Source organism: Lontra canadensis, unplaced genomic scaffold, assembly GCF_010015895.1.
Source record: "Lontra canadensis isolate GAN:19392208 unplaced genomic scaffold, GSC_riverotter_1.0 scaffold65, whole genome shotgun sequence".
NCBI lineage: Eukaryota > Metazoa > Chordata > Mammalia > Carnivora > Mustelidae > Lontra > Lontra canadensis.
Window position 1 is genome coordinate 12,057,150 of NW_022631059.1, and position 15,365 is coordinate 12,072,514.

The 15,365-nt window shown below is 53.5% G+C and overlaps 1 protein-coding gene across 1 annotated transcript in view; it reads left to right on the forward strand.

Moving 5' to 3' along the window:
* PREX1 (phosphatidylinositol-3,4,5-trisphosphate dependent Rac exchange factor 1) overlaps positions 1-15,365 on the forward strand; it is a 173,828-nt gene that overhangs the window by 110,739 nt on the left and 47,724 nt on the right. The window contains exons 8-12 of the mRNA XM_032879024.1: positions 1,839-1,957; positions 3,803-3,952; positions 6,093-6,240; positions 13,638-13,738; positions 15,078-15,181. Coding sequence (XP_032734915.1) covers positions 1,839-1,957; positions 3,803-3,952; positions 6,093-6,240; positions 13,638-13,738; positions 15,078-15,181 — 622 coding nt within the window. The remainder of the gene's footprint in view (positions 1-1,838; positions 1,958-3,802; positions 3,953-6,092; positions 6,241-13,637; positions 13,739-15,077; positions 15,182-15,365) is intronic.

A 15,365-nucleotide genomic window follows, 5' to 3' on the forward strand; every position in this document is an offset into this window, starting at 1 on the left:
GAGCCACATCTTTCTTTGGGTATTTTTTTTCCCCCGTATGGATTTTATACTTTCATGAAAAGTTCACAGAATGTTGTATACACACATGTACCCAAGTAGGCAAGCCTGGGGAGGCGGGCGCAAACCATTGCTCTGCTCAGTGGCTTCTAGTTCCCCCTACTTTCTGCTGGCCCCGCCTGCAGTCCCTTCTCCGCCACGGGGAGTCCTTTATAATCTAGATCAGATCGTGTTCTTCCGCTGCTCAGACCCTCTACGGCCCCCACCTCACACTGGCAGGAGGAGTCCATCTTTACCACGGTGCATAGGACCCCGCAGGATCTGGCCCGTGTGGCTGCTCTGACCCCTTGCCCACACTCGCCCTCACCCACTCACCTTCAGCCGCCAGCCAGCTCGCGGCTCCTTGCAGCATGGCATGGGGCTCGTGTCCTCTGCCTGGAATGCTCTTCCTCAGATACCCTCCTAGGTTCCTCCCTCACCTTTCCAGGGTCTTTGCTCCAAAGCCACCTCTTCAGGGAGGCCTCCCCTGACCAACTCTCCCTCCCCTGTCCCAGTTAAAATCATGTCTCCACCCTCCCTAACCATCGCCTTGCTTTATTACAATTGTTTTTACAAACTTTCAATATTTTAATTAAAAGCATATACATTGCATTTTTAAAACATTCTTTTCATCGAGAGCCGAGGTCTCTTCTTTGAGGATAAGTTCACCCTTTTTTAAAAAAAATCTTATTTTTAATTTTTAATTTTTATTTATTTATTTATTTATTCATTCATTCATGAGAGGCAGAGGGAGAAGCAGGCTCTGGGAGCCCCACGTGGGACTTGATCTCAGGAACCTGAGCAGAAGGCAGACGCTTAACCGACTGAGCCACCCAGGCACCCAAGAATAAATTCACTCTGAACACAAAAGCAACTTACCTTTATCAAGTCTTTCCAGAATAGTCACTTAATTTTCAGAGAGACAGCTCTTTCCAACATTCGTATGTCCTCACATAGAGTACACAGTTTGCCCAATTTCAGTGATAGGTGCACATCAGGCAAACAGATCTGAGAACATGACCCACTTGGCCAAGCAGACCAGAGTGGCCTTCAAGCCCTCAGACTTCATTCTCTGCTTTATTTTAACCACACATTTAGCAATCCTGATGTAACTTGGCTTTGACTTCTCTGCTTAGCATCTGTCTCTGTGCCCCCTGCCCCCTTGTATTGGATGATGAGTTCTCAGAGACTGTTTTTGTTTACTGTTGCAGACCCAGCGCCTAGTGCAGTGCCTGGCACTCAGTGGGTGTTCTTGGAAGTGCTTGTTGAATGCATGGATGTGTGACTCCTCTTGGCCCCAACTTGGCATCCTCTCCACAGGAAGGACTGGTCAGATGTTTGTTGAGTGACTGAGCGAGTGGCTGATTGACCTGGGTGAGGGCATGAATGGTGGGCAGGGGGATGTGGATGGTTGCGTGGACAGCCCACTCTGGGCACCCTTCTTCTCTGGTCTGATTTGATGCAATACCCTCTGTTAGACACTCTGAGAGCCCCTACCGACCTTATCGCCAAGAGGAATGAATTTCTGCTGCTTCTGGTTAGTTTTTCATCAATGTCAACTGTTAGCTGTGGCTCTGTGAGGTCAGCAAGGCCTATTTTCCAGATGGAGGAACTGCGTCTTGGAATGGGGAAGAGACTTGTTTAAGTCACTCAGCCACCAGCCGAAAACCCATGCTCCTGAGCCCGGTGCAGTGCTCCTGCCATCTCCGGGCGCCCTTCCAGACTACCGCTCTGCTTCCCTTTGCTCTTCCGAGACCCCTTAGGTGAGACATAGGGGTTGTTGATGTCCCCCTATCTTTCAGGGTCACCGGGAGCAAGAAATCCACCAAGAGGACCAAGTCCATCAATGGCTCCCTCTACATCTTCAGGGGTCGAATCAACACTGAGGTCATGGAGGTGGAGAATGTGGAAGACGGGACAGGTAGGCCCTTGCCCCAAGGCCCACCTGACCCCAATCCCACCTGCTCCGTGGCACAGTCTCTGTTTCAGTTTTTTCTTTACTCTTCTTTTCTTTTTTAGAGGTTGGGAGGGGCACAGGGAGAGAGAGAGAGACAATCGTAACAGGCTTATGTGCTGGGCTTGGAGCCCCATGTGGGGCTTGATCTCACGACACTGAAATCATAACCTGAGCTGAAATCTAGAGTCTGGTGTTTAACTGACTGAACCACCCAGGCGCCTCTTGGTTTTTTCTTTTATTTGAAATGTAACCTCCCTAAGAAAAGTATCTAAAACATATGCACATTGAGTGAACACCTGGATTGTCACCATTCAATCAAGTCAGTAAGTAGAACACTGCGTGCACCCCGAGAGCTCCTCACACACCCCTCTTTGGCCACAGCACCTCCTGCCCTCCAGAAGTAACTGTCCAAATTGTGTGATGACCATTTTCTTGCTTTTTTTTTTTTTTTTAAAGATTTTATTTATTTATTTGACAGACAGAGATCACAAGTAGGCAGAGAGGCGGGCAGAGAGAGCAGAAGGGAAGCAGGCTCCCTGCTGAGCAGAGAGCCCGATGCGGGACTCGATCCCAGGACCCTGAGATCATGACCTGAGCCGAAGGCAGTGGCTTAACCCACTGAGCCACCCAGGCGCCCCCATTTTCTTGCTTTTTAAAAAAACATTTTTATCTCCCAAGTATGCATTAGTAAACATCTTTTTTTTTTTTTTTTAAGATTTATTTATTTATTTGACAGAGAGAGAGATCACAAGTAGGCAGAGAGGCAGGCAGAGAGGGGGAAGCAGGCTCCTACCAAGCAGAGAGCCAGACATGGGGCTCGATCCCAGGACCCCGAGATCACGACCTGAGCCGAAGGCAGAGGCCTAACCCACTGAGCCACTCAGGTGCCCCTGCATTAGTAAACATCCTAATGAAAATTTGTTTCAAAACTTTCTTTAAATAGGTATATCATTATATGCATACTAAGTGGGTCTAAATAGGTACATGTAGTTACATAGATATTGTCTTATGTATCTATTTAAAGGGTGGTAAGATACCGTGTGTTCTTTTGCGTCTCGCTTTGTGCTTCTGCCTGGAGGGGTCTGCGGGGTGTTGGTTCCCTCTGCTGTGTAATGCTCTTATTCCTGCCTTTGGTGATAGACATTTGAGTCATTTCTGCTGTTGGCTATTATGAACAGTGAGGCGGTGAGCAGTCTTGTGTGAACCTCTTTGTGTATGTGCCCTTGAGTTTGGCGAGGGCAGAAGTTCCTAACTGGTTTTGAGACACAGACTTCTTGGGCAGTGTCACAAAACCTGTGGATCCCTCCTTGGATTTAGGGTATGGACAGCTTCCACTTTCCTGGAAAATGACAGCCCGTTTTCAAAGAGGTTGGCCAGTCCCCATCCCAGCCAGCAGTGTGTAAGGGCCCCGAACTTGGCATTGTTGGCCTTGCACTAGGTTTTAAGTAGCCCCAGTGTCCGGATGAGATGGACAGGGAGGCTGGGATGTATTCGCAGACTCCAGGACTCCTGCATTTGTACCCAGACTGTGGGGTCTTGAAGCCCCTGTAATTGGTGTGTGTGTGTGGGGGGGTGCCTTTGTTTGCAGGTCTTCTGTTCTTTGCAGAGTATAGAGAGGAGAGGGAGTGAGTGTTGGAAGAGTTGCGAGTTCAGCTCTCAGACCCTGATCCTGCTGATGCCCCTGCCCCCATGTTTTTCTGGAGTGAGATGTGCTGGTCCCATGACCTTACTTTCAAGCGAGTAGCGAGGAATGTTCAGAGTTTTAGGCTGAGTCTGGGCTGACCCACCTTTGCCTTCTGCCCCTGCCAGCGGACTACCACAGCAACGGCTACACTGTCACCAACGGCTGGAAGATTCACAACACGGCCAAAAACAAGTGGTTCGTCTGCATGGCCAAGACCGCGGAGGAGAAGCAGAAGTGGCTGGACGCCATCATCCGTGAGCGGGAGCAGCGCGAGAGTGAGTACGCCCTCTCCTGGGCCTCCAGCTCTGGGGGGCTGTCCTGGGATCCTGGGGTGTGTATGGCTTCCGCTAGGCTGGTCACTTCTGCCTAGGGAGGACTGTGCCCAGGGAAGGGGCCTAGGCTACAGGATGCGGGTCACTGAAGGGACAGAGAGCTCCGGGACTGTCTTAGAACTTGGTGGTATCTTGGGTCACCTGAGGGCATCTGGTAGTGCCCATTCAACAGATGGGGAGACTGAGACCCAGTGGAAGGGACTTGCCCAAGGGTCAGGGGTCATATGGTTGGTCACCCTGGTTCTTGGTACCCTTCACCCTTGTGGGCTGGTAGCTGAGACATTGTCTCCATGCCTCTCTCTCCCCCACCGGTCTGTTACCTTCAGCTGGGTTTCTTTGTGCTTAAGACTCGGAGTCTGCCTCTGGGAGGAGGCTCCTTGGGGGTTGCTTACTAACTGTGGTCCCAGATCTCTCTGGGCCTAGGCTCCCCGGGCCCAGAGCTTGCATAAGTCGTACGGGGCTGGGTATGGTAGGGACCTGGGTTGTTGTGCAGAGATCTGGGCAAAGGGAGCTGTGCTATGTCTGGGGGCAAATTACTTTAGTATCCCAGATCTCAGTGATGCTGTCTGATAAGTGGGGATAAAAGTTCCTACTGCACAGGGTTGTAATGGTGCTAAATGCAGTTTGGATTTGACCATCCTTGGGAAATTTGACACGTGATCCTAAAAACCCTGCCTACCCACCCCCCCACCTTTGCAAAGGAGGAAACTGAGGCACAGTTATCTCTGTATCTGCAGCCTTCTACTTGGGTGTGTCATAGGTCCCTCACACTTTCCCTGTCTAACCAGAACTCCTAATTTCCACCATCTCCCCCCTCCCAAAGCTGGAGGTTCCCCATCTTAGTACCTGGATCCTCCCTTTGCCTGATGCCTCAGTTTGCGACTCTTGGTCCCATTCCTGATTTCTGCCCACTCCCCAGATTCAGTATATGGAGTCCCTTTACTTCCGCCAAATCTGCCCACTTCCCTTTCCCCGCTACTTCCATCCGTGAGCAAGTCACCGCCGTCTCTCAGGAATATGGGCCCCGCAGGGCTGGATCCCTTGTTTTTCCTTTTCCCTAGAGAAGCTAGATTTTAAGTTTTCAGGTGATATTTCTTGATTTTAAATTTTGTATGAAAAATTATGCAGGTGGCTTTAAGCCAAGCTACTGAAACTGGCCCCTGGTCGGCAAGCTTGTGAGCTCTGAAACTGGTCAGGGCTGGGTGTGTGCTCAGGACGGGGTGGGGTCGGGTGGGGGGTGTGGGGGGAGTGGGGGGGTGTTCAGGGGTGTGGACTGGCCTGGGTGTGGCTGATCCGTGTCTCTGTGGTTAGATCAGGGGCCTGTGGTTGTGCAGGGTATATGTGGTCACGAGTAAGGTGTGGCCTCAGTGGGCCTCAGTCCTTAGAATCGGGTGTTGTCCAAACTGTGACCTCAGGGCTGGGTTTCCAGGGGTGGTGCGTGGATCATGAGCACAGATGTGGAGCCAAACTTTCTGGGTTGAAATCCTGGTTCTGCCACTTCTAGTTGGGTGAACTTAGACAGATAGCTTCATTCGTCTGGGCCTCCGTTTCTTTATTTGTGAAGGGGGGATAACTTGGCCTTACAGGTTTCTTGAGGATTAAGGGGCACATAGTAGGCGCTTCCAGCATTTTCTCTTGTTATTTGTCATTGCTGTTGTCAGGAGCGGACAGGGTCCAAGCAGAAAATGTAGACAGGGATCTGGTCAGGGTTCTCTGTATGTTGTCTAAAGAAATGGGCAAATTTTTATCCCTGGTTGGAAGGAAGAACTCAGTAGGCTTTCTGATAACCTCTGAATTTGGAAACCCACGCTCACATTGAAGGGTTGAATGAGCTTGACTGCCTATTACCCTGAAACTTAACCTCTCCGGGCTTTGGCTTTGCCGTCTGTGAAATGGGGGAGATCAGCCAGCCGCTCCTACAAGGTTGTACGGGGAGTCACTGGCCGGTGCCCGGAGCAGGGGCTGGCACTCTATGAGGGCTCTGTACGTGACCCCGGCGGGGGCTTCCAGGAGCCGCGGGCCTGCCCCCCTCTTCTCCCCAGGGCTGGTGCTCGCCTGGGTGCTGACTGTGCTCCCTCTGTAGGCCTAAAGCTGGGCATGGAGCGGGATGCCTACGTCATGATTGCGGAGAAGGGAGAGAAGCTTTATCACATGATGATGAACAAGAAGGTGAACCTGATCAAGGACCGTCGGAGAAAACTGAGCACCGTCCCCAAGTGCTTCCTCGGCAAGTGAGTGGTCCCAGCTGGGCCTCCGTGGGGCTCCCGCGCTGGTCCCGGGCAGCCGGTGCGCCAAAGTGTGCCCGCCTGGCTCTTCCCCAGGAGCCCGGGGGGCGGAGCCACTAAAGCACCCCAAGTCCTCGGTTAGCAGACCTCAGGAGCCAAGAAGAATTAGTGGGGGGCCCATATCGGGTCTTTCAAATGTTTCCTTCCAAACTCGCTGCAGAATGTGCATTTTATGTTGTCACCGATGCACGCATCCCCATAACCTATGACTGAAGCCAGTTTCACAGAACTTACCGTGCTGGGCACGCTCTGAAAGTATTTGTGTCTTTTCTGTTTTCTATTCTGCCTTGTCCTTTGCATGTTATTCATTTCTTCTAAGAAATGATGTGAAGCCAGACGGTGGCATTGATTTCACACACTCCTGATGGGTGGCCCGCCATGGATTGGGACGCTGCCCCCACACTTACAACCGGACCCACTATAGACAGCACAAGCAAAGAGGTTCTGAACACAGGGAGGGCACGTGGGAGTTGCCGGAAGCGCCGCAGAACAGACGTGGGTCTTGGCATGAGTCCGCGTGGGCTGCTGTCACCACGCATTGCACACTGAGCAGCCCAACAGAAACTAACTGCCTCGCAGGCCTGGAGACTGGAAGTCTGAGACCAGGGCGTGAGCAGGGCTGCTGTCCCGTGAGACCGTCCTGCCTGGGTGGGAGGGCGAAGCGGGGAGGCTCCTGGAAGCTTTCAGGATTTGAGGGCCTCTGACATCTCTGGGAAATACATTCCTTCCCAATAATAAAACATTTTACCCCCGCCTCCATTTTATAACCAAGGATCAAAGGGGTCAGAGCCCTGGTGTGTCTTAAACCCAGAGGCAGATTCAACGTCCCACCAAAATTGCCAGGCTCTGTGCTGCCCTGCCTTGAGCTCGACACGGTGGTGGACGCAGAGGGTGCCAACCTCACGGAGCCTGTGGAGCCTGTGGTTCTGCCGGGGAGAAGGAAGTTGGCCTGGGAGGCAGGGACTTTATTTGGAACGTATTGACTAATAACCCATCCACTTCCCAAAAGCTTTGAAGAGTCCTTGGATATAAGCGTGTGTGTTCTGATCTTGCCTCAGACCAGAGGAGAGGTGATTTAGACAAAGGCAGTCCCCATGGTAAAAGTGGGGGAAGTGGTTGCATTCTGGATCATTTTGAAAGTGACCGCATTTGCTGGTTGGGTGAGAAAAGAGTTGAGGATTGTGAGCCCTTGGAAGGCTGGAGTTGCCACTGCTGTGAAGGGGAAGGAGACGGATGGAGGAGCAGGTTTTGGGGGGTGGCTTCTCTAGGACGGGTGCCCTTGGGACTCTTAGACACCCGGATGGAGAGGTTGACTTGTTAGCTGGTTATAGATCTTGACTTGGGGAGAGAAGATTGGGTTAGAGAAGTAATTGCAGGGCATATATGCATTTTAATTTTTTTTTTAAGATTTTATTTATTTGACGGAGAGAGAGAGATCACAAGTAGGCAGAGAGGCAGGCGGTGGGGGGGAGTAGGCTCCCCGCTGAGCAGAGAACCCGATGTGGGGCTTGATACCAGGACCCTGAGATCATGATCTGAGCCGAAGGCAGAGGCTTAACCTACTAAGCTACCCAGGTACCCCTGTTTTTTTTTTAAGGCTTTATTCATTTATTTGAGAGACAGCACAAGCTGAGGGGAAAGACAGAGGGAGAGGGAGAAGCAGACTCCCTGCTGAATAGGGAGCCTGATGTGGGACTCAATCCCAGGACCCCAAGATCATCATGACCTGAGCTGAAGGCAGATGCTTCACTGACTGAACCACCCAGGTGCCATCAGAACATTTTGATGGTTTTTAAAGCCATAAGACTGAAATCTGCAAGGGGACATGTGGGGAGAGCTGAGGCAGGTACTGGACCTTGGGGCTGGCGTTGGGAGGAAGGAGCCTAAGAGGGAGCAAGCAGAGAGGCAGGAGGCACCTGGGGCGAGTGTGGCGTCCTGGAAGCTAGGCAAAGATGCAGACACAGGGCCCAGCGGCAGCCAGGTTTGGACAGCGAAGGTGGAAATGCCTGGAGGATGTTCAAGGGCCAGTGTTGACCTGCCTCTTCGGAGACCAGGTGTGGAGCCAGGGCTGAGCTCCTTGGTCACAGCCCGAGTCTTATGGTGGAAGGGGCAGCAGGCAGGAGATTTTGGGGGGTGGCTGGGCTCCTAAGCAGTGGCTGGGGGCCGCCCTGGATGGGGGGGGTGCCCTGTTGCCACCCTAGCTGCGAGCTCTAGGAGGGTGTATGGAGAGAAGTCTGGGCCCCAGACCTGCGGGAAGCGGGGCAGGGGCGGCTTGGCTCTTCTCCACCAGCTGGTCTTTAATCCCTGGGCAGAAAGGAGGTTTTTCTCTCTGGAGGAGGCTTACTTCCAGGCCCCTGGGTCAGACGACCTCTCCGCCTCCTGCCAAGCCCCTTGGGGAGCTCAGTGTGGCCGGATGGGATAACCTGCCCGTGATTAGAGTTTCAGCGGAGTGTTCTGTCTCCTCAGGAAGGATTAGGGAGATTTCTTTTACCGCCTCTTTGAAACAGGGCCAGGATTGAAGCTTGTTTTATAATCATCGGGGCCCTAAGGACCAGCTTCCTACAAAAGATTGTTCTAATGAAGCTCTTCTCTCCACATAGCTCTTTGCCCAGCCCCAGGGCCCATGACCTTCCTCCTTCCCCGCCAGGGCTCAGCTCCCAAGTCTCCTGCAGGAGCATCCTTGGTCCCTTCGGGTGGAAGAGACCTGTAGCCACCAAGACATAATTATCCACCTTTCCCCGCTCCAGACACTGGCAGGCGGCTAAGCCTTTTAACCCACATACAACAGTGTGGGGCAGGTCACTGCCATTATCCCCATTGTAAGGGTAAGAGAATTGAGGCACAGAGAGGGAAGAGGTCCTGTACAAGGTCACCCAGCCACAAGTGGGGGATCGGGATTTGAATCCAGGACTCTCTCCCACCACACTCTGCTGCACGTATCCATTTATATTTCTGTTCGGCACATTTTGTTTTTCCTTGGTAGTTCCTTTCTCCATATCCATCTGCACTACTAGAAGGGGAATCCATGAATACAAAACATGTCTGATTTATCTTTATAGCTTCCGAGGGTTGGGCTTGGGGTTGGGCTTGGACACAAGCCCTGGTTCCCCCACCTTCAAGCTGTGTGACTGTGGGCAAGTTTTTTAACCTCTCTGAGCTTCAGTAAAGGACCAGTTAATGGGGAAATAGTCAAATAGGCCTCACAGGATTATCAGAGGCTTCAGTGAGAAAAATGCATGTGACATGCTGGGCACAGTGCTGGCCAGAGTGACGGGAATGTGTGTCGGGGTGGCCTGTTTCTGCCCTGCTCAGAGACGGAGCTCACGAAGAAGATCAAGGAATAAAATCTGGGTGTTTGTGTGGAGGCATCATGGGAGGGACAAGGCGTTGGGCAGACAGAATCGCTTCATTCCTGCATTCATGCGTTTCATTCAGTGTTTCTTGAGCCCTTATGGTGTGCCAGCAGGAACAGGACAGATGAGCCCCCTTCCTCGTGGAGATGACTGTCTGGGGGGAACCAGAAAACACACAAGGAGACAAACAACAGCACAGAGGGGATTTTCGCCAGCCGGCGGATGTTGTAAGAAGTGAGTTAGGTCGATGTTAAGGAGGTGAGGTAACGGGGTGCTGTTTCAGCCAGGATGGTCAGGGAGAACTTCTCAGGGGAGGTGACGTTTTAACCAAGCTCTAGATGATAAGCAGGAGCTGATCATGAGAAGATCTGGAGGAACAGCATTCTTGGCAGAGGGAACAGCAGGTGCAAGAGCCCCACAGCTGGAATGAGCTCCAGTGTGGCTAGAGTGAGGGGGCCCAAGGGGCTCTATCAGGCAGGTAAGGGAGGTGGGGGGCTTGGGTTTTATTCTGGGTGCTCTGGGAAGCTGTTCAGAGTCTAAGCAGAAGGGTAGGAGGAGGATGAGCTCATCACACTGGCTCTGGGTGGAGGAACTGGCAGAGGTATGAGAACTCAGGGGATAAGTGTAATGGTGTGACTGGCAGGGGCAGTCAGGGAAGGCTTCCCGGAAGAAGAATGCTTTTAGCTTCCACCTTGTCTGAGGCTAGATGTTATTCATGGATTGGTGTCTGCTGTTACAGACGCTCTGAGGTGGGAGGGGCCTCACTGTCTCACCCACCTGCGTGCTCAGGTGCAGTGTGTCCGTGGGTAAGAGCTGGTCGGTCATGATTTGTCAGACATGGCTTCAGGAAGCTTCTACAGGAGTTTACAGGAAGCAACTTTAGGCAGTGGAGTTACAGGGACAGGCAGAAAACCTCCACTCCTGCCCTCATGGAGGAGACAGGTGAGAACAAGGGAACTGCCGGTGGTCAGTGGCACATTGGGCCTCAGCTCCGGGGACTGTCCTGGGGCGATGGCAAAGACCCCTGTGTATCCCCTGTGCCTAGCGTTGGGCCTGACCCGTGATAGTGATTCTGGGGGTCAGGAAGGAAGGAGGGCTGATGCTGGGCACATGCAAACTCAGCCAGTGCCCCCTTGCCTGAGTCCCAGACTCCCCACCAGCCTCGGCTGACCATCTCTCTCTCTCTCTCTGTCTTCAGCTCAGTGCTCCGAGTTACATCTCTGAAAGGCTGGATCTTGCCGCTCTTTGTACCCAACGTGCTGGTTGGGTGGATTGCAGATTGCTGGTTTCCTGACCCTTTTTCTCACTCAGGGCCTTTGTATGTGCTGAGCCCACTTCCTAGAACACCCTTCTTTGTTCCTCGGCAGAGGCAGACGGTGCCCCACTGACCTCGTGCAGTTCATGCATGTGTTTTATGGGGGCTACACGGGGCTTTCAGGAAATTTTGGACTATATGTCAACATTGAGCAATTGGGAGATTTCCCAGGAAGTGCTGAATTTCCAGCTTCTCTTGGAAAGTAGGATGCTTTAGTCTTCCCAGCTGTATGTTGGGGTGGCTGGCATCTTCAGGAGTGCCCCTGGCTAGTGCCACAGAGTCTCATCCTGGCCCCGCCTCCTCCTCCTTTTTTTTTTTTTTTTTTTTGGAAAGAGAGAGAGTGAGAGGGGGAAGGGAGGGGTAAAGGGAGAGGGAGAATCTTAAGCAGGTCCATGCCCCGCACACATCCCGTCACGGGGCTCGGTCTCACAGCCCTGAGATCATGACCGGAGCTGAAATCAAGAGTTGGATGCTTCACCAACTGAGCCACTCTGGTGCCTCCAACCTGACCCTTCTGTTCCTTTACAAGAGCTCGAGGGCCCTGCGTTACAGATGAGTTTTATCTGGTTTTGCACACTGGGTCCCTGCTTGAGATTTCATATGATATGAAGGTTTACGTGCCGAATCCAGAAGGCCCCTGAGTGAACCACTTGTCAGAATGGCCATACTGAGGCCCAGAGATGAACAGGGTCTTGCCCAAATTTGCCCAGCAAGCTGCGAACCTTCCTTGTTACTCTAAAAGGGGTTAAGATTCAGCTTGGGGCCGAAACTTGGGGTCACAGGTGTTGTTCTGTGGGGCTGCCTTCCTCTGCCCCTAGCAGAAGACACCGGGACACTGCCGGCCCCCCATCTGGCCATGGGGCTGCCGGTAGGTGCCAGAGGCGGCCCCCGATGGGACAGCTGGTGGGCAGCCGGAGGCCCAGTGTCCAGCTTCCGAGAGTGGGCGCTCAACATCTGTTTGCCTCCCTCTGCTGCTGGCAGCTTTCCCCTGTCTCTGATTTTGGGGAATTTGAGAATGAAATTGGGGGGGGGTGGAGGACCTAGAGCAATCTCTTCCCCACCTGGGGCTCCCTCATGCCCCCCCCCCCCCCCGCCGCTTGGGCTGCACCCGGGGCTCTCTCAATGCCTCAGCTCACCCACTACCTCCACACGGGCAGGCTTTGCTCCGCCAAACACCGGGAAGCTAAAAATAGTCTTGCCCCCTCTGGCCATGTAATTGGAGGCGGGACAGCTGGTTTCGATAAGCAGGAGAGCTCTGTGCTCTGGCCAGCTGCCACCTGCTTTCATTGAACACAGATTGCCTCCGTGGAAACAGCCCGGTTGCCGGCTCTCCCTTTTCCTGCTGACTTTGAGTGGGCTGAGCTCTGCACTGAGCCCGAGTTCGCCTCCAGGAGCAGGGCGGCGGGGTCTGGCTGAGCCTCTACCCCACCGGGTAGTCACGTTGGAGCTGCCTGATTTCATCTGGCTCGTGAGCCTTTCTTTCTCCCAGAGACATTCCTGCCGACCCTAGAACATTCCTTCTTGTTTGATGTTTTATTCTTTCATGTGTTCAAGAAGTGATTATTGAGGTCTACTGTGCTTTAGGCCCTCCTCTAGGTCTGGGGATAGGGCTGTGAATCAGACCGACAAAAGTCCGTGTCAGCGTGGAGATTACTTTCTGGTGGGGCAGAAGGCTGATAAACACGTACAGAAATCTGTAACAGTACAATTTCAGACAAGGATAAGTGCTCAAAAGAAAGCAAAACTGAGAGATGTACGGATTGTGTGGGGTGCTTGGTGAAAAGGAAGAACTTAACATGAAGGGCTGGGGGAGAGGTTTTCCAGGCAGAGGGAACAGCAAGTGCAAAGGCCCCGAGGTAGGTAGGAGTCTGATCTTTTTGAAGAAGCAGAAGAGGTGGGTATGTCTAAAACATAAGTGAAAGGTAGAGGAGATGAGATTGGTAAGGATGGCAATTCACGTGGGGCATTGCCATTATGAAAGCAGAGTTTGGATCTTTTTCTGAAAGTAAGGGGAAAGTCCCACTGGAGAGTTTGACTAGGAGAATGACATGATCTGATCACCATGAGCTCCCTTGACTCTTCACAGTCATCATTTTTGGCTCTTATTTCTTCCTGCCTGTTTTATTTTTTCTTTCCTTCTGCTCATCCCTTCATGTTGCCATCCATCATCTGTCTCCCCACTCATCTGCCCAGGTCTCTCTCCATTTAGTGTCTACCCATCCCCCCTATTCTCCCCTCCACCCACCTGCCCACTGGTCTTTCCAACTACCTACTCATTTGTCTATCAGGTCATCCATTCATCTACCTTCCTGTTCACTTACCTCCCCACTCATGGGTCCATCCACCCATCCTCCCTTACTAGCTCTTCCCTCCCTCCCATCCATCCATTGACCCTTCTTCCTTCCCTCTTATCCATCCATCCATCCATGCACCCATTCAGGGCACCTGAGTCAGGGCTGGGGGTCTGGTCACACCCACCCCTCTGCCACTGTTCCTAGGGAAAAGCACAGGGTCTCAGCACAACCCCCAGGGCTGTGGGCTCCCAAGCCTTGCTTTCCTGTGGGACGTTTTAGCGCTCCCTCGCAGGAGTGGGTAGGGCCAAGCTGGTTCCGTGCTGGTCTCTGTGTTCCCAAGCCTGGCAAGTTTTTCTCAACTGCATCTCATGTTCCTGGCAGTGAGTTTGTTGCCTGGCTTCTGGAAATTGGTGAAATCAGCAAGACTGAAGAAGGCGTGAACTTGGGCCAGGCCTTGTTGGAGAACGGTATAATCCACCATGGTGAGTGGGGGCTGGGCCCAGGTGGGCCGGGGAAGGGTGTGGGGTTGGGGGGTGGAGGGAGGCACAGGTCAGACCGCAGCAGTGCTGCGCTACCCCTGACTCAGGGGCTGTGGCTACCTGTCTCTGTATCTGCCCCGTTCCCCCGGGCACAGTGTAGCCTTGGGACGAAGATGCCTTTCTAAATCTGTTTATGGGGCTGGAGAGCCCTGTACTCACCTGGAGCACCGGCAAAGCAGGGACACCACAAGAAGTTCCTTCAAAAAAGAGCAAGAGCCATTTATGTTTTTGTCATTCAGTCAGTATTTACTGAGTGCTTCCTACATGCCAGGCACTGTGCACACAGCAGAGAACAGGCCAGAAGAAAATGTCTTTGTGGGGCCAATGTTCTAGTCAGAGGGGGTAGGTGGTAAAGAAAAGAAGTAAAACCTATGTATGCAGATGGCACTCAGTGCTGCACGAGGGGGAGTGGGGAAAGAGAGCAAGGGGGTGGTTGGACGGTCTCTCTGAGAAGGTGCCTGAGAGGTCAAGGAGCCGGAGAGCACTGGGGCTCTAGGCCAAGGGTCCAGCAGGTGCAGAGCCCCCCCCCCCCAGGAGAGGAAGCCTGTGTCCTGGGACCTGCCAGGTGGCTGGTGCTACCATGGGAGGGGGCGTGGGTGCTGCTAGGAGATGTGGGCAGGTATGGGGCTGGGCATTGTGTGGAAGGGGTGAAGTTCAGGACCGCCGAGGGACCGTGGGGTCTTTGGCTTTTGCTCGGAGCGCAGTCGGAAGCTGCTGCAGAGTGCCGAGGTGAGGGGAGCCATGCTGAGGCTCCGACCTGTGCAGGGTCCCTCTGGCTGCCACATCCGCAGTGGCCTCTTGTGCCAGGGACAGCAGTGGGGGGCCTGGCGGGGGGCCGTGATGTTCCAGACGGGAGATGACCCGATGGCTTGGAGCAGGGTGGGACGCAGAGTCAGACTGTTAATGTTTTGGAGGCAGAGCCTCCAGGATCTGCTAATGGATCCATGGTGGGAAGGGCCGGAAAGAAGCACCAGGGGCGCCCAAGGCCATCGTATAGAGAGGGTATCATAAATCCCCACTGTGTGGTCTCACACCCCAGCACCCACAGTCCCAACACATGCTTTGGTGACCAAGCACCAAGGAGGTGCTGGGCCAGGTGGGTCCCAACGCAGGCTGGGTCAGGGCATTTCTGGGCCTCTCAGGAGACCTGGTTTCTGCAGAGGAGCGAGGGTGGAGGGGTTCAGCGAAATCGCATGTGGCACAGAGCCTGGCCGAGTGCAGGGCGATGCAGGGCGGGGGTGGGCGGTGGGCCCAGCCTCACTGGCCCCCTGGGTCTCTCCAGTGTCTGACAAGCACCAGTTTAAGAATGAGCAGGTGATGTACCGCTTCCGTTATGACGACGGCACCTACAAGGCCCGGAGTGAGCTGGAGGACATCATGTCCAAGGTAGGGACGCCGCCTGACCCCACAGCCCTGACCCCACGGTCACTGCAGAGCAGGCCTGCACCCCAGTGGCCTGTGCTCTTCCTCCTCCCCCACCCGCCTGCTCTGTGCTGGGAGCCGTCTCTCCCGGCAGCCCAGACTTGGAGGCTCCTGAAGGGTGTGGCCTGATCCCAGACCCTGCCTTGTT